This window comes from Pseudorasbora parva, chromosome 13 (genome assembly GCF_024679245.1).
Source record: "Pseudorasbora parva isolate DD20220531a chromosome 13, ASM2467924v1, whole genome shotgun sequence".
Taxonomy (NCBI): Eukaryota; Metazoa; Chordata; class Actinopteri; order Cypriniformes; family Gobionidae; genus Pseudorasbora; species Pseudorasbora parva.
This window is the reverse complement of record NC_090184.1, coordinates 5,252,118-5,277,995: the sequence shown is the minus strand read 5'-3', so window position 1 is coordinate 5,277,995 and position 25,878 is coordinate 5,252,118. Positions and strand designations below refer to the sequence as shown.

General features: G+C 38.9%; 1 protein-coding gene across 1 annotated transcript; it reads right to left on the bottom strand.

The window, feature by feature from the left end:
- Window positions 1–50: 50 nt before the first annotated feature.
- Window positions 51–25,878, bottom strand: lgi3 (leucine-rich repeat LGI family, member 3). Its single transcript, XM_067413019.1, has 9 exons — window positions 25,282–25,878; window positions 19,067–19,138; window positions 16,154–16,225; window positions 14,835–14,906; window positions 12,653–12,724; window positions 9,293–9,462; window positions 3,058–3,222; window positions 2,385–2,475; window positions 51–1,583 (listed from the first exon to the last, which is right to left on the bottom strand). Exons 1-9 carry the CDS (start codon window positions 25,491–25,493, stop codon window positions 854–856), a joined length of 1,656 nt encoding a protein of 551 aa, XP_067269120.1. The 5' UTR covers window positions 25,494–25,878; the 3' UTR covers window positions 51–853.

Below are 25,878 nucleotides of genomic sequence, written 5' to 3'. Positions count from 1 at the left end.
AATCATGGCAAGCAAAAAAAAAAAAAAGTAATTTAAGTGCAAGACAAACATATATTTCAACTTTATTTTGACGCATAATAAATTACATTTCCACCACAGTAAATTATTGCAATACATGCTGATGACAGCAGATGTTTTATGACATATGACATACCAATTAGTAGTTTTGTGTTTTGTTCTCAAGTAATAATTCAGCATTTTCAGAGAATAATCTGCATAGAATAGTAAAGCCTTAACAGTCAAGCTCAACTGAGTGATGAAAATGTTATTTTTCTTGAAAACAATATTTTAAAAGACATTTTGGTAACACTTTAGTTTACAGTGTCTTTGTTACTTTGGTTACATGAACGTACTATAGCAAATTACAGTAAAGTATGCATAATTAAATACAACTAACTCTCAACCAAATCCTATTTCTACTACCCTAACCCTATAGTAAGTACATGCTGTTAATTAATATTATTCAGTACTTAAATATATAATTACACTGTAACAAGGACACCTTCAAATAAAGTGTAACCAACAATTTCATGTTATGATGATACATGAATCAGGGAGTAACATCTGTCTAAAAATATAATATATAATTTCACTTTTTTTTTTAATATGAAACTGCTGAACAATGTACATCCTATTAGAGACAACATGTATTTATCGCAATGCATATGGTAATGTCTATTTAGCTTTGAAGGCCCAAATGGGTAATCCGTTTTAACATGTTTATTGAGATGTGAGAGTGTATTTAGCAATGACTGAATCAATACATGTGTGAAAGCAGATGTAGAAAAATGTGGAAAGGATGCAGTTCTTGACATTTAAGCGCTTACAACCCCAGTAAAACGTCTCCAGAAGCCTATTTGGCACTGAGGTCCACCACGAGATGCTGGTATGCCATGGTCTTCCCTTTAAAACTGGCTGCTAACAGAATATCCTTATCGTCAACAGAGACCAGGCTGAACCCTCGAGGCGCTAGCATGTTCAGTTCCTGAAAGGGCTGGAACCTTTGAGTGAGGTCGTCCCACAGATAGATCCGAGAGAACGAATAATCGCTGCCCAGCAGAAGGTACTGCCTCACTCCAACGCTGAACGGATACACGGCCATTGAGCCACGGGACGGCAGGGTTTGAATCTCCACAAAGCGCTGGTTATCCCAGCGCAGGATCTTCGAGTCTCCTATGAAGCGTGTGAGGCAGAGATACAGCACTTTTCTTATCCAGAAGTGCTTCACCATCTGCACATCGCCTGAATCTGTAATCTGCGAGTGGTAGACGAATTGGCGTTGGCTGCGGTTCCACTGATACACCACCGGAGGCTGTGAGGAGCTAGAAAGTATGAGACGTGGTTTGCCGTCCATCTCGAGGAAGTCAATGTGAGTGTCTCTGTGCCAGGGATGGAGAGACTGGTGAGAGTAAAAGCCATTACTGTTCCAGTGGTACAGGCTGGTGGAACCGGCTTTGGAGCTGTCGACTACTGCAAAATACCAGTCCCCTTCAATCTGGAAAGTCTCTATGAAGTTGGGTTTACGGACACGGGTGGTGTCGATGTCCTGGATTTTGACGAAACGCAATGGACCTTCCTCCCATCTGGCAACAACAACGGGATGTCATAATAATACATGAGGATATATTTACATGCAAATATATAAATCTTTGAGGTAACATCACACCTGTCCCTAATTTTACCCTTAAACTGACCCACACCACCTCACCTGTCCCTAACTTTACCCTTAAACTGACCCACACCACCACACCTGTCCCTAACTTTACCCTTAAACTGACCCATACCACCACACCTGTCCCTAACTTTACCCTTAAACTGACCCATACCACCACACCTGTCCCTAACTTTACCCTTAAACTGACCCACACCACCACACCTGTCCCTAACTTTACCCTTAAACTTACCCACACCACCACACCTGTCCCTAACTTTACCCTTAAACTGACCCATCCCACCACACCTGTCCCTAACTTTACCCTTAAACTGACCCACACCCCCACACCTGTCCCTAACCCTACCCTTAAACTGACCCACACCACCACACCTGTCCCTAACTTTACCCTTAAACTGACCCACACCACCACACCTGTCCCTAACTTTACCCTTAAACTTACCCACACCACCACACCTGTCCCTAACTTTACCCTTAAACTTACCCATCCCACCACACCTGTCCCTAACTTTACCCTTAAACTGACCCACACCACCACACCTGTCCCTAACTTTACCCTTAAACTTACCCATCCCACCACACCTGTCCCTAACTTTACCCTTAAACTGACCCATACCACCACACCTGTCCCTAACTTTACCCTTGAAATGCAGTGTTTTGATTGTGCTCACTACAAGAGAGTCCATAACAAAATCAGTGCACATAGACATACTTGTAGATGTGAGATCCTCCAAAGAGCTGAGCCACAACCATGTAGAGCGTGTTGTTGATGACCACAGGTTTACAGTAGACAGCAGAACGAGCTGGAACACACCACGTTCATTTCAAATCATTGTGTATTGATAATCTTGTTGTTCTTTAAAGAAGTTTACTTATTTTGATGTGTTGAAACGCATACTAAAGCACACTTTAAATTATGATATTTTTAAATATTACATTTAAAGTAAATATATTTTAAATGTGCTAAATTGCAATTACAAATATATTTGAACAAGACATGCACGTTTCAAAACAAATGACATTAAAGTATATTTTAGTTTACCATGAATGCGCGACAGTACATGCACTTTAACCATATATTTCAAAGACAATAGAAGTAATTGTGAAATTACAAAAAAAAGATGAAGTCCTACTAATCCACAATACATTTGAATTGTCTGAAAAGATTACATTGAGCTGTCACTCTCATGAAACCAGACTGTGTGTAAAAGTAACCACTGCTTCTGAGAATATCGCCATATATATATATATATATATATATATATATATATATATATATATATATATATATATATATATATATATATATATATTGTTGTTGTTGTTGTATCGGTTCTATCTATTAAATCAAATAATAAAAAATCTAATTACAGCATTTGACTCACACGTGATGTTGTAATGTGTCTTGAAGAGCATGTTCACATGATCCCAAATGAACACGGTGCAGATTCCAGTGTTGGGCTGAGCGAAAACGATGTACTGGTCATTGTTGAACTCGTATGACTCCACAGACAGAGACTGGAACGAGTATATCTCATATACTGCAAAATCTGGATTAGAAGAATGGTTCATATTAGTCAGTGTTCATCCTAAATTCTGGAACTGACATTTTTTCCCCGTTTTAAAATAGTCCTGTGGTGTGACATTTATTTACAAGCCTTCCATGTAGCCTTTTGGCCTCAATTACTATGTAATTTTTGTATGATGAATGTATGATAATAATTATTAAAAACCTGAAAAGTATTGGTAAATAATTATAGAAAGCAAGTTACTGCACAGGACAATGTAGAAACGGTTAAAGGATTAGTTTACATTAAAATTAAAATTACCCCATGATTTACTCTTGAGCTATTTAAAAAAAAAAATGTCCTGGCTCTTCCAAACTTTATAATGTCATTGACGGGGCCCACAAGGTTGAACAAAAAGTGCATCCATCCATCATAATCCTACTCCTCACACGACTCCGGGGGATAATAATGATAATTAAAGCTGCGAGCAGCGATGACGGGCCCAAGCCGGGGGCACCGCCACCCCGGTGGCATCAGCTTAACTGTGCACAGCAGGCCAATAGGCATTTAATATGGGAAAAAATAAATAAAGGGACTATGTCAAAGTCATTTGAATTCACCTCATTAACTGCAGCAACTGGTGCTGCTATGACCAGGAACCACAACAGTCACATCTCTGAGATCAATTACATTTTATTCATTCATTTTATGTCAGATGATGTCAAATGTCAATTTCAAATGAGTGCAGAATACTGTCCAAATGCTGAAGTTGTATTATCCTTACACTTCTCTTAAAAATAAATTAAGCCAAATCACAGAGACCGCAACAATGATTTTAATATCAGTGTCAGGTAAGAGTAATATGCGTGCATATAATTTATGGAAGTTTATTATAAACAGGCACTTTAATAAGATCATGTGAAATTAACTTTTTTTATCCATTTGAATTCTATCAATAAATAATTAGTTTAAAGAGGTTTCATACGTGATCTTTGCAAACACAGCACATGACCTTCTTTAAAGCCCATGTTATAGAAAACAATTAAAAGTATTGGGACATCACTTTCAATTATGTGCAAATATATTTTTTGCAGCTCAAAATTTTGTAAGTTCAGAAGACCAGTATTTAATTAAAGATATAATATATGTTTTAGTTTTTTACTTATTTTTCACAATAAAGTGATAGATATTTGTGATAGCCTATGATATGAAAGGGTTAAATTATGAAAACACAAGAGAAAAGGTGACACACACACAGAGTGAGAGAGACCCCCTCCACACACACACACACACACACACACACACACACACACACACACACACACACACACACACACACACACACACACACAGAGTGATCCTGAGAGAGGGAGAGGGAGGGGGGAGGGGGAATGACAGACACAAAATCTAGACAGTGAGAGATCATTGTTTTTATTTCACTGTCTGAAAACACTGTTTTGCAATAACAACAATAGTTTTATCTTCAAAACAGTGTTCCCTAGGACATATCCAACCTGGTTACTAAATAAGGCTACACTTCCACCTTCTGGTTATTCTATATACCGGTAGCTCATTGGTTATCATTTTTGTCCTTAAACATTAATCTTCTCATTTTTAAGTTACACACACCAATTACTTTTTGTTGAAAAAGACAATTAAATGTGTTTTTTCCTTTGTTAGTAATTTTTTTTAAATATTTATGTTTTATTAATAATTATTTGTATTAACACAATTATTTAACTAATTATATAAAACAATATTGTCAATGCCCTACAAATAAACTGGTTTTATACATTTATTTTTTTATTCAAACCCAGAATAATATGTTTTATCCTGTAATGCAGGCCAAAGCACAGCATTGAGAGGTAATCTTTTTAGCGCACACGCACACACACACACACACACACACACACACACACACACACACACACACACACACACACACACACACACACACACACACACACACACACTCATGTCTGGTTCACTATCTTTCTGGGGACTCATAGACGTAATGGTTTTTATGCTTTACAAACCATATATTCTGTCCTCCTGCCCCTACCCCTAAACCTACCCATTTCACAAAAGAAATTTTTACATTTTCAAAATAACTCATTCTGTATGATTTATAAGCTTTTGTACCCATTGGGACCTCAATTTAGGCCCCTACAGTGACATGTGTCCCCATGAGTCTGTGTGCATTCAGGTTGAAGTCCCCACCAGGCTAGAACAACACACACACACACACACACACACACACACACACACACACACACACACACACACACACACAAACACACACACACACACAGTAGTAATGCTGAAGTATGCTGCAGGCAACTCAAATCAGCTCAGCCCATCCCCCCATCCACAACACCCCCCTTCACCCCCCCGCCCCTGCCCCTCACACACACACACACACACACACACACACACACACACACACACACACACACACACACACACACACACACACACACACACACACACACTCATGTCTGGTTCACTATCTTTTTCTGGGGACTCACCATAGATATAATGGTTTTTATGCTGTACAAACCATATATACTGTCCTCATACACTGCTCCTACCCCTAAACCTACCCATCACACAACTTTCTGCATTTTCACCTTTTCAAAGTAACTCATTCTGTTTGATTTATAAGCTTTTGTACCCATTGGGAAATCCCCATGAGTCTGTGTGCATTCAGGTTTAAGTCCCCACCAGGCTAGAAAACCATTCACACACACACACAGAGGTAAGGTTTTTTTGCTTGAAAACTTATACAATATTGCCCTCTATTGGTCATTTAAGTGAGAGCATAAGTGTTGAAAAAAAAAAACAGTGTGCTATATAGAATAACCAGCAGGTGGGAGTATAGCCTTATTTATGAACCAGTTACTTGTGTCTCTCTTTTGTCTTTTTTAGCCTTTTGCTAAGGGAAAACCGTTTGAGATATCCAATAACCGTTCACATTTTAGCATCTTCTGTATATTTGCTTCATGTTGTCCGAGTTTGGAGGAGATTGAATGAATCGCTTTTGAGGAGAAGGTAAAAACTCAGAGCTCGCTTTCGACTTCTTGTTATCTTCCAACCAAATTATCTGACTTCCTGTTGGTCAGAGCTAATGACAGTAAATTAGAAAGTTGTCCGGCTCGAAATGTACAATATATATACCGAGTTTGGTGAATGTAGATAAAACTAACCCCCCGCTTTGGACAAAAGATGGCGCTACTGAGCCCCTCTACCACGCCCGTTTCTGAATCTTTGCTTGCATCTTCTGGACAGCATGTCTGATGTGTGTGTTGAGTTTCATGCAATTTCAAGCATGTGAAGAGTCTCAAAAACACCAAAAAAGATTATTGGACTTTGACACATTGCCATGACAACAGTTTTTCTAGAATCAGGAATCCATTCATATGTCTATATCTGCCATGTTTTGACATTATACTGATGAAGTTTGAAATAAATCGGGTGAAAATAAGATGGGGATTTAAAGCAATTTTGAAAGTGACACACTTCCTGCTGCCAGTTGGTGGCGCTATAACTTTGTCTCACAAAAGTCATATCCATGTGATCGGCCTCTTACAACGAACACACAGCTGAAGTTTCATCAAAATGAATTAATGTATGCAAAAGTTATAACACACTTCCTGTTTCCTTTTTCTCGCCATAAATTCGTCTCTTCGCCACGGCCAAACCGTTTGAGAAATCAGAAAGTTGCTCGCAATTTGGCATCCTCAGTGTCTTGACTTCATGCTGACTGAGTTTGGTGCTGATCGGGTGAATCGTCTAGGAGGAGTATCGCAAATTCCACAGCATGCGTTTTCCGAACAACCCATAATAGCTCACTTCCTGTTGGGCTGACGCATAACTTAGAGCACGAAAGTTGTTCGGCCCGATGAGCTCTATATGTGTACCGAGTTTCATATATGTACGTGCAAGTTGGTTTGATTTATAGACCATGTTTTCAGACCCCACTTTAGGGGGCGCTGTCGAGCCCCCCTGCCACGCCCGGGTCCCAGCCTCAGCCCGGCCCTGATGGCCGCGCATTCTGATGCGTGTGCAAAGTTTCAAGAGTTTTCGAGCATGGGAAGGGCCCCAAAAATGCCCAAATAGTCGCGTAAAAAAATAATAATAATAATAATAATAATAATAATAACAAATAATCCTTAGAAGAACAATAGGGCTCTGCGCCCTTTCAGGGCTTGGGCCCTAATAATAATAAAGATATACATTTATGAAGGATGGATGGACTCAATGGTTAATATAACTTTGACTGTGTTTGTCTGAAAGAAGAATGTCATATACACCTAGGACGGCTTGAAAGTTTATCATTTAAACTTGCCAGATCAATTGTGAGAAGACGCGAAAGGAAAATCAGAAGTTGTGTGTGTGCATCCAAAACATGTGCCCAGAAACCTGCATTGAGTTCTCTTTCACGTCTTCTTGTGCTTGAATGGACACACTCACAAATGTGTCAAAAGGATTGTCTTGGTGAGTACACTAGTCAACGTATTCGTTTATGTCTTAAGTGAACTTGAACAGTTGATAAAAATAAATAAAAACGTGTGTGTGTGTCAGTATAATGGATCCGTGCGGTTCTTAAAGTGACAGCATGCCTAATAAACCTGCTGTCTGTGTTTTAATTTTAATCAAACAACAAAAGACTAAGAGAAAAAATCCCTCACTACTCTTGACTGAATAACTTTTGTAACTTTAACAATGATTAGTCTATATTTAATTTATACAGTGAAGACAGTGAAGTGTTATTTTACATTTGATTACTTTATTCAATTTCTGAACCTAAAACTACTGTTAGATTTACCTGAAAATCCTGAAAAGCTCTTTATTTCATTTGTATGTTTGTTCTATTTTATAATTTTGTGCTATTGCTATTATTTGTTCTTATTTAATACTGAATGTTTACTTGTATGTAATAATATTTGAAATTTATATTAGCTGGTCTAGTAGTTTTTGCTGTGGTATCAAAATTAAAAGTGGCATTGTGCATTTTTATTAAAGGGGTACTTCAGCGCTGGGAAGATGAATCTGTATTTAAACCAGGTCATTAATGTAGTAGAAATGTGAAATTATTATTGAATTTGGTGCTTTCTAGACTGAGAAAAGACAGAAAATGTATTTTTGTCTCATGGGGATGAAAGACTACAATTCCCAGAATGCTTCGCTGCCCTATGAGGCCACTGAACGTGTCTGTTCAATATAAGGAGTGAGTCACTGCGCGAGAATCACAGCACTGAGCACTAACTGCAGGAGTGAGATAAATGAGCTGATGAGCTCTCGTGATGAGAGCTGAGGTAATCGCGACTACGCTTGCGGCATACATTCACAACGCGAGTTTAGTCTGGCACGTTTCAGTTCATGCCTTTGCATTTTCTTAACTCTCCGTTTAAATGAGTGCCTGTAGCTGCGAGCTGAGCTCTGAGTGTGATCTCCATCCCCATGCGCGGGTTCAAAACATGCGGAAATGGCTCCCTCTGCTGGCTGTAGTCTTTAGCCTTTGGCCAAACATTCCTCCTATGATGCAAATATCGTCAATTTGCGCCATCGGAGGAATTTTTCCAGAAATAAAATGCATAAATCTCTTGTCTCACGGGGATATGAGGGGGGAAAGCACAATCATTTGAATATACTCCAGGGTTTCTACTGATACAAAGCCGTATGCTAATCGCTGAAGTAACCCTTTAAGGTTGCACGTGTCAAACACAATGGATCAATAATTATTTTTATTTATTTATTTATTTCGTTTTTTTGTCGGGGGGCCAATGAAAATTTTGGCAGGTCATGTAAAAATTTGACTGGGCCATAATGTTGACCCCTGATTATAAACTTGTGTAATGTAAAGGCAATGGAAAATTTTTTTTTTTTTGAACTTTTGTAAGCAGGGCAATGTGAACAGGAACTTCCATGTTGTCTTATGAAAATACGTCATCCTTGCGGCACTCTGTTGTTTAACTAATTTTAATATTTGTTTTCAGCTGAAATAAGGGGCCTGGAATTTGAAGGGGGTGTCCTCATACTCATATATGACCATATAGAGTATATTTGACAGAATTACAGATCTGTGCTAAGAGTGTCTGAGTGGCTTTACCGGCACTTATGCAGTTGAAGTCACGTGGAGTGAGGTCATGGATGCGCCGACCCTGAAACTCAAAAGGACTGGCGCAGTATATGGCTGGGACGGAGGTGTTGGTTTTCTCCATCCAGTCAACCAACCATTTGATCTTACAGTCGCAACGGAACGAGTTCCCTCGAAGGTCTCTGCCAGGAGAAGAGAGAGGAGTAAAAAAGATAAACGAGATTAAAAAAAATATTATAACTGATAGTTTATATTCTGAGAGGAATTGCTTATTACAGGGATGTGGAACGTTAACTCTATACAAAAATATAGTTTAACACAACATGCATACATGTTATTTATTTCAAAATAAGTCATTAAGTGAAAAATATTGTCTTTATAATATATTGCTTACTATTTATCACACATATAAATGGGCCATGAAAGTATGTAATGTATTTCAGGGTGTGTTCACATTTGCAGTTTGGTTTGCTTGGTTCATTTGGACCAGACAAAAAAAAAAAAAAAAAAAAAACACATTTAGCCCTGGTCCGCTTTGTTTACATTTACATGTATGCATTTAGCAGACGCTTTTATCCAAAGCGACTTTGTGTTCACAGTTCCATTTTAACACCAAACCTAAAGATACTGTATCTAAAGACATAGGGATATGTTCATAACCCGATTGGTTTGCTTTTATTACGTTTATTTTGTGACAGAAAGTGCTCGTTGTATGTGCGTATGTAACGGAGGCCAGCTAGTAGAAGTTGCTGTGCGAGTAAACCTCACTCCTCTGACCTCAAGAGATGCTCTAGCGACTGACGCTAGAGGTTGCAGCCTTTAGCCTCCTTGTTAGAGCGTCTGACTGTCATGCCGGCGGACCAGGGTTCGAGTCCCGGTCCGAACAGAAGGGGTTACATTGGTGCCGTGACCCGGATGAGCTGTATATTACATCTTTGTGGTGTCATTTCATGTGTTTCAGTAAACACGAGTGAGCTCAGTTTATGTCTCCGTGTGGTCCTTCCCGGGAGGGTCGAGATACAAAGAGCGAACCAGAAAAGAGGGGTTACATTGGTGCCGTGACCCGGATGGGAGTGAGGTTTAGGGGGGTGAGTCTAACGGAGGCCAGCTAGTAGAAGTTGCTGTGTGAGTAAACCTCACTCCTCTGACCTCAAGAGATGCTCTAGCGACTGACGCTAGAGGTTGCAGCCTTTAGCCTCCTTGTTAGAGCGTCTGACTGTCATGCCGGCGGACCCGGGTTCGAGTCCCGGTCCGAACAGAAGGGGTTACACGTAGCTTCATATGATGGTATTAAGACCAGCTGAGAACTCGTGAAGAGCTTATAAAATGCGGTTCTGACGCCTGTGACATCATGTCCTGTTTTTAGTCTGTCTTTGGTCTGTGTTGCATTCATATTTCAAACCGCACCAGAGTTCATTTAGAAACAGTCTTGTCCGCTTGTTTAGTGCGCGTCAGGGTTCAGATGCAGCGTTCACACTTATTCAAATGAACCGCACTAACAGATTATTCGCACCAGGGTTCGTTTTAATCCAACCAGACATGCCAAGTGTGAACACACCTTTAGTGAGACAGTCCCAGGGCTCTCAAGTCTCACGCATTGGGCGTGAGACACACGCATTTCAACCCGCTCACACGCTCACACGCCACACCTTGTATTTCTCACGCAGAGAAATCGCCAGGGTAACACGCGCGCTATTAGAGGAATCAATCAAGCGAGTTCCCCATAGAGTTCTGACGGCCCTGCCACGCACCAGTTAATCTAATAAAATTAGAGACCGAACAGCCAATCATAAAATAGATTTGCTGTATCTGGGTAAGATATAGATATTCCCTCCACCCAAGAACGTTTACGTTCTGATTCCAACGTCACATTCTGTGATTCACGCCACGGCCTCGCTCATTGAATCAAATGCTCGCTGAACTACCGTTAGTTGGCAAATAGAAGCAACGATGACAGACGCAGAGACACAAAGATAACGGTGTCAAGTTAAGTTTCTGACATCAATTTGTTTTCTGTTCTTAATCCCTCAACAAAACTTAAAGGAAGCCTTGTCTCAATCATGATTTGCATGAAATGCATTTTGCTATCATGTACGTTATTGCGCTCTCACTCAGTGAACATCTGTGCTCACCTGCACTCGTGAATGCAGTGATGGACAGCTGTCCTCATTCCACTGGTGTTTGGATGGGATTTTTTTTAAACTCACTTTCATTAATTAATTTATAAAAAGTAACTCCATTTTGTAAGATCATTTTCATTTAAGTAATTCCAAACATCACGAGGCAGACGACACTAGTGATCAAATACAGTCAAGTTATTAACACGCTCCACAGCACCACCCAGTGGATTTAGTTATAACTGCGAGATTTAGAGGGATGCATAATGGATTTAATGCATTTAGGCCAGCAAAGCAATATAGTAAAATTTCAATATATATATTTTTTTTTTCGAACATTAATTACAGATCAAATATATTCGTGTTCACCCCTATTTATGGAAGCTGAAGTGTAGCGATATAAAATTTGCAATGCAATATGTAAAATGGCAATGCATTTCAAAATTTACATTTACATTTTCCATACCATGTGTGCAACATTTGGAGCAAAATGATAATTCAAATTGAATAATCAAATTTACATTTGCTATTTCCTACACTAGTTTTAACATAAAATTTAAACATAAATTGTATATTGTAGGCTAATACTTTATATCAGTTGCAAAATTAAAATGTAATTAGATGTGTTTAACATGTTCAAGCAATTCCAAAAATTATGCCACATCACCGCACTAGCCATTATTTTTAATGGAAAGGAGACATAGGTGTTATTCAAGCATTAATTAAATTTTGCATGGTGGCAAAAAAAATTTTTTTTACATTTTGTTATTTTAACTGAATTCAGAAATGCTTTTGAAATTAAAAACTTTGCTTTTAATAAACAAAATACATATTTGAAATAAAGACTGTTTGGAGTTGGGCGCTCCGTTCCCATAATCCACAGCCTTTGCTGTTATTTTGAGTGTACACAAATAAAAGTAGACAGTTTATAATTATGTCTTGTACTTAGCCTAAGGTGCCACCAAGCTCTGGGCTGAAGGCCTCAAAAACCTGCTACCAACACCAATAAACAACACTAACCATTCTCTCTCTCTCAATTCAATTCAGCTTTATTGGCATGAATTGTCTCTGAACTCTCTCTCACTCACACAAACACACTAATTAAATACATATTTATTTTATTTATACGAATTTGTCATTTTTCATATCAGACCCCGTACCCAGCCAATCCCACGGCCGAAATCTCACTCTGAACTCAGTTCAAAACTTGAGAGCCCTGCAGTCCTTCATTCATATTTGGGTAAATGGTACATACAGGTCTGTGAGGATGTCCAGGTGTTTGAGGAGATCTCTGGGAAGAAGCTGCAGGTTGTTGTTGGATAGAGACCTGACACAGAAAAAGAGGAGAGAAGAACATTCAAATCAGAGAGACATCATGTCAGACTGCAGATTCATACCTCTATTCTTCAGTCAAATAAATAAGGTACAATGAACTCATCATAACCGCAAGGTGTGAATTACAATTCTCTGAATATTTCGGTTGCACGTTATTTTACAGTACGTGTGCTTGTACTTACCTTAGAAAGTACTGGTAATGTAAGGATGGGTTAAGGTTAGGTTCAGGACCAGGTTCAGGGTTATTATTGTTTAAGTACATAGTATATATATGGAGAAAAGGACTGTAAAATAAAGTGCTATCAAGTTTTCTGTTCAAAATGCGTCTGAAACACTGATCTACACCGATCAGGCATAACATTATGACCTAATATTGTGTTGGTCCCCGTTTTGCTGCCAAATTAGCCCTGACCCGTCGAGGCATGGACTCCACTAGACACCTGAAAGAGTGCTGTGGTATCTGGCACCAAGATGTTAGCATCAGATTCTTTAAGTCCTGTAAGTTGTGAGATGGGGCCTCGATAGATTGGACTTGTTTGTTCAGCACATCCCACAGATGCTCTATTGGATTGAGCGTTATCCTGCTGGAAGAGCCACAGCCACCAGGGAATACCGTTTCCATGAAAGGCTGATCACACTGCCTCTTGCCTTCTTCCCATAGTGATCCTGGTACAATGTGTTCCCCAGGTAAGTGACACACACACACCCAGCCCTCCATGTGACGTAAAAGAAAACGTGATTCATCAGACCAGGCCACCTTCTTTCATTGCTCCGTGGGCCAGTTCTGACGCTCACGTGCCACTGTTGGTGCTTTTGGCGGGGTCAGGGGTCGGCTTGGGCATCCTGACTGGTCTGTGGCTATGTGATGCTCTGTGTATTCTGACACCTTTCTATCAGAACCAGCATTAACTTCTTGAGCAATCTGAGCTCCAGTAGCTCGTCTGTTTGATCGGACCACGGGCCAGCCTTCGCTCCCCACCTGCATCAATGAGCCTTGGCCGCCCATGACCCTGTGGCCGGTTCTCCACTGTTCCTTCCTTGGAGCACTTTTGATAGATACTGACCACTGCAGACCGGGAACAGCCCACAAGAGTTGCAGTTTTGGAGATGCTCTGACCCAGTCGTCTAGCCATCACAATTTGGCCCTTGTCAAACTCACTCAAATCCTTATGCTTGCCTATTTTCCCTGCTTCTAACACATCAGAGAACATGGTTCACTAGTGCGTGACCTTGTTATGAATGATTGTGATCTGCGTCAGCTGTGTCTTGTTTCAGCGCTCTTTTTAATGTGTGTGCCTACATGTCGTGTTTGTCAGATCGTTGCAGGCTGTTCTGGTGTCCTGATTGCTCCTTTTTGATTCTCTGGACTGTTCATATTTTTACCCTAGTTGCAGCCCTGCGTCACCCAACCCACCACCTTCAGTATTCGGCCTGCCTGCTGTTCTGAGGACCTTGAATAAAAGTTGACTCACATTTGGATCTTCTTTTTTTCTTTATTACAGAGCCTGACATAATGTTATGCCTGATCGGTGTGTATAGAGTCATTTATATAGATCAGTAGCCTGAACTCTTTTAAAATTAGAGGTGAAAAGAACATTTATGTTGCTCAAGACAAACCTCAGATAGCATAATAGAAATCGTTTTAAAAGGTAAAAAAAAAAAGATAAAAGAAGTAAATGACATTTTTCGTCTTAATGTATTGAAACTGGTCATTCAATTCATGTTTAAAAATTTAAGTTGCACAAGTGTAACAACTAAATAATAATTCAATATTAAATATACAACAATAAAATAATTTTACAGCTTATTTAGGCTGTATTTTAGTGTTTTAACTTTTTTTAAAAATCAATTTGGCAACTGCTTTTCTTCATCTATTTTTTATCCATTTCAAAATTTTATGAAAAAAAGAAAATATAAATTTCCATTTGCAAATTCCATTTAAATTTTGCTTTAAAAAAATGTATTCTTACATTTATCTATGTTTTAAACATGAATTAAATAATCACTTCTCAATGCATCTATGCTGCACACCAATTTAAAATGTGTTTATAAATGTATTTATTATTTTTGAATGGATAATTGACCCCAGAAGCAATACATACAGATGTGTCAGAGACTTCAGTCCTCTGAATGTGTGCTTTGACAGGGCTTGGATGTCGTTGTTCTCAATAAATCTGTAAAGAAAGTAGGTTGAGAAAAAGGCATGTAAGGCAAGAACAATTTAAGGCCTGTAAATAAATTCAACCAACAACTCATTTGTCAAACAGCCACAAAGTTAAATATTTGCAAAATTGCAGGTGAAGTCATTACGAAGTCATTCAAGTACTGTGTGGCATCTGAGATAGGAAGATAAAAGATCAGGACAGGGATATGAATCAAATGGCAGCTCCTCTCCGTCCCTATTTACTGTAATAATAATGCTGTTCCCTGATGGATTCAAGAGCCACAGAGTTCAGGAAGACGACGCCTGCCTCCCTCTGCAAACCTTGCTGCATTTGCTTTATTTAAAGCTTTTATCTTAATGACACTGACGTTGTGGGCGTTTTCATTAATGCTAAAAGCTTTCTGCAATAGCACCCCCCCCCCCTCTTTTATCTCATTCGCTCTCTTTCTGCAGTCATTGAGCTGCCAGTGCTTTAGTCTGAAAGACAACGCTACCTGAATCTTAAGAAGGATTCACAGGAAACAGAACTTTCATGAAGATGCACACACACACACACACACACACACACACACACACACACACACACACACACACACACACACACACACACACACACACACACACACACACACACACACACACACACACACACACACACACACACACACAAACTGTCAAAAAGTTGAAATTTTTATTTTTAGAGGTGTAACTGGTAAACACTACCATTATATAATTAAATGTATATGTTGCTCGCAAAAAAAGTATATTAGCTAGAATTTACAAGTAGGGTACTTAGTCATTAGGAAGAAATGTCCTTTTTGGCATCTACCGAAAGACCTGTAAAGGAAAGTGGTTTTATCAGCTTTTTCATTTATAGAAATGACCACAAAACCTTTAGTGAATCAATATAAATTTGGCACATCCTCCAACAGGAGGCTCATCTGTTGATTCAGCATTGTGAAATGCAAAACGCAGGAAAAAAAGGTTATCAAATTCTAACTGACAGCGGAGAAAGAGAGACGGATAGAGATGAAGACTGAAAGATAAGAAGGGGGACTTAAGGGACGTTTCATGCGGAATATATCCTGAAACATCGAATCTGTCCATCTGTTGGAAAAGTGATCAATATACCCAACAACATACTCAACTATCTTTAGTGTCAACCATTGATTGGGCCATCCATCCATCCATCCATCCATCCATCCATCCATCCATCCATCCATCCATCCATCCATCCATCCATCCAAACATACTTACAAGTACTGCAGGTGTCCAAGACCAGCAAAAGCATCATCAGAAATCAGAGAGAACGTGTTTGAGTTCAACAGCCTGAACAGAACGAGAAGAGAGAGACAAAGATAAGAGTTTGCACTTTACTGAGCTATAGATCAAGTGTTGGATCTGTCGAGTGTTGAATGGGAATGGATATTTGATCTAAAGCAGAATAAATCTGCTGCTGTAAGGTTATTACTGCTTCTTCAGAGAAAGTACGCCGAATTGCTACTGCTAATTTACTGTGAGCAAGTAAGACATACCTCTACTGTACAAGCATACATCAATTACCCGTAGCAGATCTATACAGATGGAGCTGGGGAAGGTGGAGGGTTTCTAAAAGCACACTGCTAACTACTACAGCAAATGCTGACCAAGAATCTGAAGGTAGAGACGTGAGCTCATTGGCTACTGATAGAAGAACCAATCAGCTGTGCCCTATAGAGAATAGCCCATTACACACAAAAATACCGGTAAATTACCAGAATGACTTTTTACCGGTTAGAGATCATTCACACATCAATAGCAGTAAATTCTGTGATGTCAGTCCCTGAAAATGATCTTTGGTTTTACTATCTTTTTGACTTCTGAGTGAAAGGCATAACGGATGATCAAACAGAAGGAGTGGTTTATCTTAGAAACACGACGTGTGTGTAATAGTATCAAACTAGAGCGTAATGCTGACGAATGGAAAAAAAGCTGTGAGACGTGTAGCAATGGTCAAAGATGATCATTTAGCGCATATTTAAATAGAAAAACTATTAAAAACCTTACTGTAAACAGAGCAGAGTATTCACATTATCTTCATAAGCCTTTATTACTGGCCCAAAGCAGACTCCTAACATCAGAGCGTTCTGATTTCATACGTCAATATACCGGGCAACTAGCCTGGGAAAACCCAGACCACTTCCAGCTGCAAGTAGTCTGGCAAAGAGCCCATTCAAGCCCATTTCCAGTCCGTTGAAACCACGGCACCAATCAGACACATTGGGGCTTTATATGATGATGACGACAGCGCAGCGACGGTGAAGCAGATTTTGCACATTACGTGTTTTAACAGTGTTATTCTATAAAACCATATTATTATTTGATTATGATCTCCTTTCAGTCACTCTAGTGTGCAAAAATGTAAATATGGTAATATATTTCAGAGATATTTTACTCATAAAGTATTCTAGGGGTACCAGTAATTGTGGCCAACGTGTTCTGGAGAAAAACATTTATTTCATAATGTGATTCTCTTCCCCCCCGATGGCCTCTTTTAATTATTTAACTTTTTGCAAATTTAGCACTTTTTTTAAATGATAGATCAAAAGGAGAAACAATGCAGATTTATTTTTACAGACATCTTTGATCATATTTACAACGTATATGGCCGATTTAAACCATCGTGCAGCGTTTACGAAAGTAAAGTTGAGAGTGGATCTCTGGGCTGAGTGAGTGGAGGTGGGGATAATTTGCATATTCATGGCTTCTCGTGTAATAAATTAAGCAATGGTGTAGTTACATTCAAGCTATTTTAAGGCATGAAGAAATTATTTTCACATTCAAATCTGTCCTTTTGGTGATCAAATATGAGTTTTAAAGGGTTCCTTCAGCGATTAGCATATGGCTTTGTATCAGTAGAAACCCTGGAGTATATTCAAATGATCGTGCTCCCCCCTCTTATAACCCCCTGAGACGAGAGATTTATGCATTTTATTTCTGGAAAAATTCCTCCTATGGCGCGAATTGACGATATTTGCGTCATCTTTGGAATGTTTGGCCAAAGGCTAAAGACTACAGCCAGCAGAGGGAGCCATTTCCTCATGTTTTCAACTCGCGCATGGGGAATGGAGATCACACTCACAGCACAGCTCAGCTACAGGCATTAATTTAAACGGATGCTAAGCAATGTAAATGTTTTAACTTTTCAAATTAATTTCTATGAAAGTTAAGCTTCCAAAGGCATGAACTGAAAACGCGTTGTGAATGTATGTAACGAATGTGGTCGCGATTACCTCAGTTCTCATCACGAGAGCTCATCAACTCATTTATGACGTTAAATGTAATCTGACTCCTAATCTGAGTTAGTGCTGTGAGACTCACGCGGCAACTCGATCGTTATATTGAACACACGTTCAGTATTGTACTTTCTGAACTCAGTCACTGTAATCCAGTAGGTGGCTTTGGGAATGGCCTCACAGGGCAGCGAAGCATTCTGGGAATTGTAGTCTTTCATCCCCATGAGAAAAAAATACATTTTCTGTCTTTTCTCAGTCTAGAAGGCACCAAATTCAAAAAAAAATTCACATTTCTACTACAATAATGACCTGTTTTCAATACAGATTCATCTTCCCAGCGCTGAAGTACCCCTTTAAGGGGACTTTAAAAGCAGCATTGCCTGAAAGATTACCATGTAAATCTAGTATGACTCCCTCTGGAAATGATTCAAGTCACAATAAATTCTTGTGGTTGAAAGAACATCTTGCCTTTTGGTCTCAAATATCAGTCAGAAAGAAGCTCGCCCTGCTTCATGACATTTAACTATATGGGACAGAACTGTTGACAGATGCACTTAAATAATATACAATTATTTTACAAGCATTGCAAATCTGATATTGCAGAATGTGTTTAATTTGTTTACCGAATCAGTGACTAGAGAACTGGCATGCTGTCATTTGAAAACAAACTTCTCTCTTGTGTCTTTCTCTCACGCACACAGGGAGGACAGAAGCACAGTTGTTGTGTGAGTGTGGGCAGTCTGTAAATGGAGGGTCTGTCACTGATACACATCACACTACACACTGCTCAGACATGATGCAGCTGGCAAACACTGCAAATCTCACTCCCCTTTCAAACACGCACAGGCCATAATAAGAAAACGCAGAGGAGGGTTGTTGTGCATCTAGTACTCACAGGAACTGCAGTAGGTGCATGTGGGAAAAAGCTCCTTCGGGAATCTCTGTGAAGGCAGCGTTCACCATAGTCCTGATAGAACAGCAGAAACCATCATCATTATCATCATTATCATCATCATCACAAATGTAGTTGCTGTTACTGTCATCTTAATGTAAAAAGTCATGAGTTCAGAAAACATCTAAAAATCTCATTTTGAAAGACAGCATGATAATATGTCGTTTCATGTCCGATTGCTTTGTGGTTACTTGGCTCAAGTCAAAAGCGTCCCCCCTCAAGATTATGTAGTATGCCCTTAGATTTGATTAGAGTCCTGTATGTAAGTATGTTGGGTTGTTTTCACTCATTTAATTGTCCTTCAGGTGGAACTTCTTGGAAGAGTAATAGCATACCTCTATAATACACTCTTGTATATTCGGCGTGCCATCCTAAATAAACCCGTCTCTTGCGTGATACCCAGAAATTTCGAATACTCCGATCTAATATGATTTCTGACCTGTAATGTTGCCAGAACAATAATCATACACTGTGTGTTTGTCGGCCAGAGGAGAACTGGTACCCCGACTGAGTCTGGTTTCTCCCAAGGTTTATTTTTCTCCATCATGCCCTGATGGAGTTTTGGTTTCTCGCCACTGTCGCCTTTGGCTTGGCTTGCTCAGTTGGGGACACTAAAATTATGATCCAAGTTATTCAACTAAATATACAAATAAAATTAATAATTTAGGTCTTATTCTATAAACTATAATACGGATCTGCCAACATTGTCACTATATGATAAATAAGATAAGCTGATAACATCACTGTTTTCTCCAGAACGACTGTACAGCCAAATCAAATTTTGTTGCAATATTATCCTGTTTGACACTGTGAAGCTGCGTTGAAACAATCGTCATTGTAAAAGCGCTATATAAATAAAAGGTTGATTGATTGATTGATAATAGCATATGTAATAGCTCAGTAATAGCAGATGTCTAGCTACATGATTTAAGTTATTATTCAGGTGGGATGATTATATACTTAATATTGTTTAGTACTTTATCTTGCTCCCCACACCTAAAAGGATCTCACTGTTTGATTATTAAAAAGTAGGGAACAGATCTTTCTTCCCTTTAATAGTCTCAGTCTGAAAATAAGGGCACTATTCCAAGTTCAGAACTCTATACATGTGAAAACTTGAGAAAATTAAAGGCCTTTATAAAAACAATTCTTCAAAATAAAGACATGAATATGGCCCTATTACACCTGGTATTAAGATGCATTTTGGTTGATCCGATGATATCCCGATCACTAGCTGGAGTGCCCAGAATATCCACCAGAGGGCACTCCTCCCCAGACCATTGTCATTCCACCACGAACTGCATTTCCCAGAAACCTTTGCCCTTACTCATTATCATTTACATTCTCATTTACCCTTGTTAAAGCTGCACTATGTAACTTTTCCGACCACTAGAGGTCACCTATTCAAAACAAAGGCGTAGTTTGATGTAGAGGTCTGCCGACCAGATAATTTGTACTTCAGGATTAAATTTCCACGGTAGCACGGTACACGGTAGCAGTCGATAACTCTGGTGTAATTTGAACTGGAGCGATCGGTCATTTAATAACACGTTCCCAACGTCCTTTCAGAACAGCATATCTTCGCTTTACTTAATCTTAATCTTATCAACCACCCGGAGTACAGCCTACACTCAGGACCGTTATGCACGCACTCCACACATGGACCAGTTCTTTCTGCGTCATACATTGTATTTGCGGGGTCTGTGCGCACAGCATGTGTTGACAGCAAAATGTTACGAATTTTGTATTTTGACAAAATGAATAAATATAACAAATGGGCTTACATTTTTTTACATTTTTTTTTCCCTGCAACCTTTTTTACCCCAATACTGTGCATAAAATAATAAACACAATTTTTGTGCAGACTACATTTTTATTTTCTCCATGGAAATTTAAATGTGAAATTCAGGACAAATTTAGCGGGATGGTCGGGTTCAGGAAGAAAATTATTCTAAGCAGACAGCGGTGAACAAAGAGTGTATATATTTATATATCAGAAACGGGTGGGTGTGGAATATAACCCCAGCGGGAGCGGGACTCAAACAACAGTCCCGCGCAGACCTCTAGTTCTATGACGTCATGTTTGAGCTCAGAATCTTGGGACATGTGGTCTTCACCTCACAGCTGGTGGGAAAGAATTGGGATAGGACTCGGGCAGTAATCAAGTTAATCAATGCGGTTATTAACGTTACTATATGAAGCAGAGCAGGACTGAGTGTTGTGGAGCTGAGCAAGGCCGCTGAAGCGATTGTTAATAAGAACTCAGCAGCAGGACTTTTATTATGTCACAGTCACCAGTGCAGAATAAAACTGGAACGCAGATATGACACAATTGACAGGCGACTCCCTCAGTTCATTGAATAAAATCGCAATTTTCTCACAATTTACAAATAGTTGGAAACATTTGGGATATAGTAAGAACTCAACTGAATAAAATATATAACACTGGCCTAGTGGTTTTTGGATATTTTACTGAAAAAATGTTACATAGTGCACCTTTACTCCTGTCTTTATAACCTGATTAACTCTTGCACTCTTTGCAAAGTCTTGTATGTGTTACACTGCATTTCTGGGCGCTTCTGGTTTTCTGTTCCATGGATTTGACCCTTTGACCCTTTTTCAGAGTTTCCTGCCTGGTGTTTGTTTTGGATTGTTTGCATGTGTTTATGACCTCTTTTTTATTATGTCTGTGGATTAACCTTTATTAAATGCTGCATTTGGGTCCTCATCCTTGTGTCTCAGAGCAGTTACGCTGCAGATCACATTTGGACGACGCTAAATAAAGGTGTAAATGGGGTCTAAAATGTTTTGAGCTTGTCCACTTTCGGCCACTTTCAGAGGTGGTTTAAAACGCACTCGAATGGATTGCTTTTGTAGTGTAAACGCTCACGTGAATGCATTCAAACAGCCACTAAAGACTGTCTGCTTACTGGCCTAATTCGTACAAACATTATGGGAAGTGCGCCAGCCAGACGGGACTTCGCACTTTGTAACAAATCCTTCCCTTGCCTCAGCTCCAATCCTAATAAAACTCACATGGCATGTAGCTTTCTAGTAACCTTTCAGACATTGATTAGCTTGTTCAGGTGTTTGATTAGGGTTGAAGCAAAACTATGCAGGTCTGTGGCTCTCCAGGTATGACGTCTGCCACTCCTGCTCTATATATGGAGCAAATGAGCTGTTCCGCTGGGTCCTGAAGCCAGTTCTTGAAATCATCTCTTCAGTATGCATTCAGATAAACATTTAGACATTATAAAAATATTTTTTGGTAAAGTTTGAGCATTTTTGTTAGATTTTTTTTTTTTAGGTAGCTATGTGTGCTGAAGCATTCCTCACATTCTATTCATCCCTATGGGGGTCAAATTGACCCGCAATGGAGGAATTTGTTACTTTTTAAAATTCCAACCACAAAACTCCTCAAATACAGTCAATTATTTTGTGCATTCGTGGTTTAAGTGCAACAAAAGTCCTAGGGTCTTGGACAACTTCGATGAACACTCAATTAAAAAAAAAAAAGTTTCGGGTCAAAATGACCCAAGGGAAGGATGAGGGTTTGAGGGTGAGGGTACCAAAACATACCAAGCACAATGTTCTCTCACCATGTTCTCTTGCGCCTGTCAGAGCGGAAATTAACGAAACAAAAATATATTGCAGTATATTTGAAAATATGATGTAATACATTAGGCAATAAATTCACATATATGGGATTTAATATTTATATTCTCCAATATATTGCAATATATTGAAAGTGGCAATAATTTTTATATTTTGCAATATATTACAGGAATATATAATATATTGTATAATACCAACAATATATTATTCCATGTATTTACAATATATTATAATATATTTCAAGTAATATATTGGTAAATATATTTTCCTCTCGTAAGAGAATGCTCTCCGTAAATTTTTTCTAATTTCGTCCAGTAAATCGAAAGATCTGCTAAAGCCCATACATTTACCTGTCCATAGACCCTCCCCTTCAAGAAATCAGGACAGAAGTGTTTGAAAGTGGACAAAAGAGATAAAAAAAAAACACCAGGTATAAACGGCAATGTGTCTCCCTCATCTACTCCGATTGACCAAAACGCATCGTAATACCAGGTGTAAACAGGGCCTAAAAATAAAAAAAAACCTGGTAATGCAAGTCTTCATATAGTATTTAAGGAAACACTATAAATGAAAACGTCAGTGAAATTAATATTGTACATAAAAACAGACTGAGGGAAAACCTTGAAAATCTAAATGATATCTTTAGTTCTGTTCTCTCAGAGAGAGTCTGCGGGTAGTAAGTGTGTGTGTGGTGAGGTTTCTGTGGTTGTGTCTCCAGCAGACATAAGCTGGCTTTCACTACAGACTGTTAAAAGAGATATTTTCCCCACTTATGTAACAAGTAGTACATTTGACTCCATATTTCACGTCTTCTCAAGCCATATTTGTGTGACGATCAGGCTAAAGTAAAATCATTGCTCACTAATGTGAGCAATGTCATAAGATGAACAACAAATATGTCATGAGATCAGTGAATAACAAATATCAGTTTGGAATATATAAGGCAACATATAGAGTCAAATCAACTACTTTACTATTGTTTTGCCCTTTTTGTAGTTTCACAGGTTATATGAACTGTCGATATATATAAAATGCGAATCTATGGTATCTAGGTCCCATTATCTAATGCATCAAATAATAATGAGCAATACACTTTTTACAGTATTTATAGTCTTTGTTAAAGGGATAGTTCACCCAAAAATGTTGTCATCAATTACTTACCCTGTATGAGTTTCTTTTTTCTGTCGAACACAAAAGAAGATATTTTGAAGAATGTTGGCAACCAGACAGTTAATGGTAGAATTGACTTCCATAGTATTTTTTCCTTATTGAAATCAGTGGGTGCCGCCAACTGTCTGGTTACCAACATTCTTTAAAATATATTCTTTTGTGTTCGATAATAATTATATATAATAATAATAGTTTACTGGACACGTCATCGTAAATAAACCCATCTCTGGTGTGATTATTCCGATCCTTGGAATATTCCTATTTACTAATTTTTAAATCAATGCGTCATCCTCAATAAACCTATGTCTGCCGTGATACCTTGATCTTTCAAATATGCCGATCTAATATGATTTCTGACCTGTAAGGTTGTCAGAATAATAATCATACACTGTGTGTTAATAGGCCAGAGGAGAACTGAGTCTGGTTTCTTACAAGGTTTATTTTTCTCCATCAATGCCCTGGTGGAGTTTTGGTTCCTTTGGACACTAAAATTTTGATCTAAGTTTTCAACTAAATATCCAAATAAAATTAATTACTAAAGTAACTATATCAACTATATCAGCGATCTGCCCACATTGTCGCTATCTGATAAATTGAAATGAGCTGATAACATCACTGTTTTCTCCAGAATGGCTGTACAGCCAAATCAAATTTAGTTGCAATATTGTCCTGCTTAATACTGTGAAGCTGCTTTAAAACAATCGGCATTTTAAAAGCGCTGTATAAATAAAGTTGACTTGACTTGACTTCGACAGAAGAAAGAAACTCATACAGGTTAGGAACAACTTAAAAACAAGTAAATGGTGACAGAATTCACCCAATACTTTTTTGGGTGAATTTTTTCTTTAATATTAGTTAATGCACTGCAAAAAATGAAATGACATGTTATGCTTTTAAATTGCTTTAATTTATCAAAATTAAATATGTTTCAACCTTTTTTTATGTTATGGAAGATTCACCTAATTTTTTAAGTCAGTGTAATGTCATTTAAGTTGAAATTACGTAAACATCCAATGTGACTGTACTTAAAAATGTAACTTTTGCAGAGTGCAAATACAACTGTTAATTTATGTTAACTAATATTGTTAACTAATGTTAACAAGGGGAACCTTATTGTAAAATGTCACTGCTAAACCTTTATGCCGAAAGGAATAACGACATCGCTTGACGTGACATAGGTCAACTCAACTGTCTTTGACCAATAAATCATTTACTCCACAATTCATGTTCGGCTGGTGAGAAAAATGGTGTGTGAGTGTAAAAGCATAGGAAATGATAGTAGTAATATTTTGTATAAACAACTTTTCTCTACTTTGAATATAATGAAATAAAAGACAGAAGAAAGAGGAAAACATGATCTTTCCAATACTCACAGGGAGATGATTCCTGGTGGGAAGCTCTTGGGAATGGCTTTGGTATCCACGCAGAAGGCACTGTCTTTAGTACAGGAGCAGGTGGCTGGACATCGTGGGGTTTTGGGAGCTTTGCGGCCCACCGCGTTCCCAAACATGCAGAGAAGCAGCAGGCAAACAGACAGCCGCCAATCCGGCCATCGTAGAGTCCGACTGGGCCCTGCTTCCACCATCTTCCACCTTCAGCTTGAGTCAAGAAACACAGGAGGCTGGAGAGAGGGATCTGATCCTGTTTTTATCCTTTCCCGATTCAGAAAACTGCAAGAGAAGAAGCTCCAGGGTGTGAAGGAGAGAGGAGGTGAAGTGTTAGGCTCGGAAGAGACAGAGGGAACAGAAAACGAGTGGGCAGTGACTGGTGTTCCCTGGGTGCGTGTATGAGTGTGTATTTGATTGTCTCAGTGTACTCTGCGGTGTTCTCGTCTCTCTCTCTCTCTCTCTCTCTCTCTCTCTCTCTCTCTCTCTCTCTCTCTCTCTCTCTCTCTCTCTCTCTCTCTCTCTCTCTCTCTCTCTCTCTCTCTCTCTCTCTCTCTCTCTGTCAGAGCACAGACTGCAGGAGCG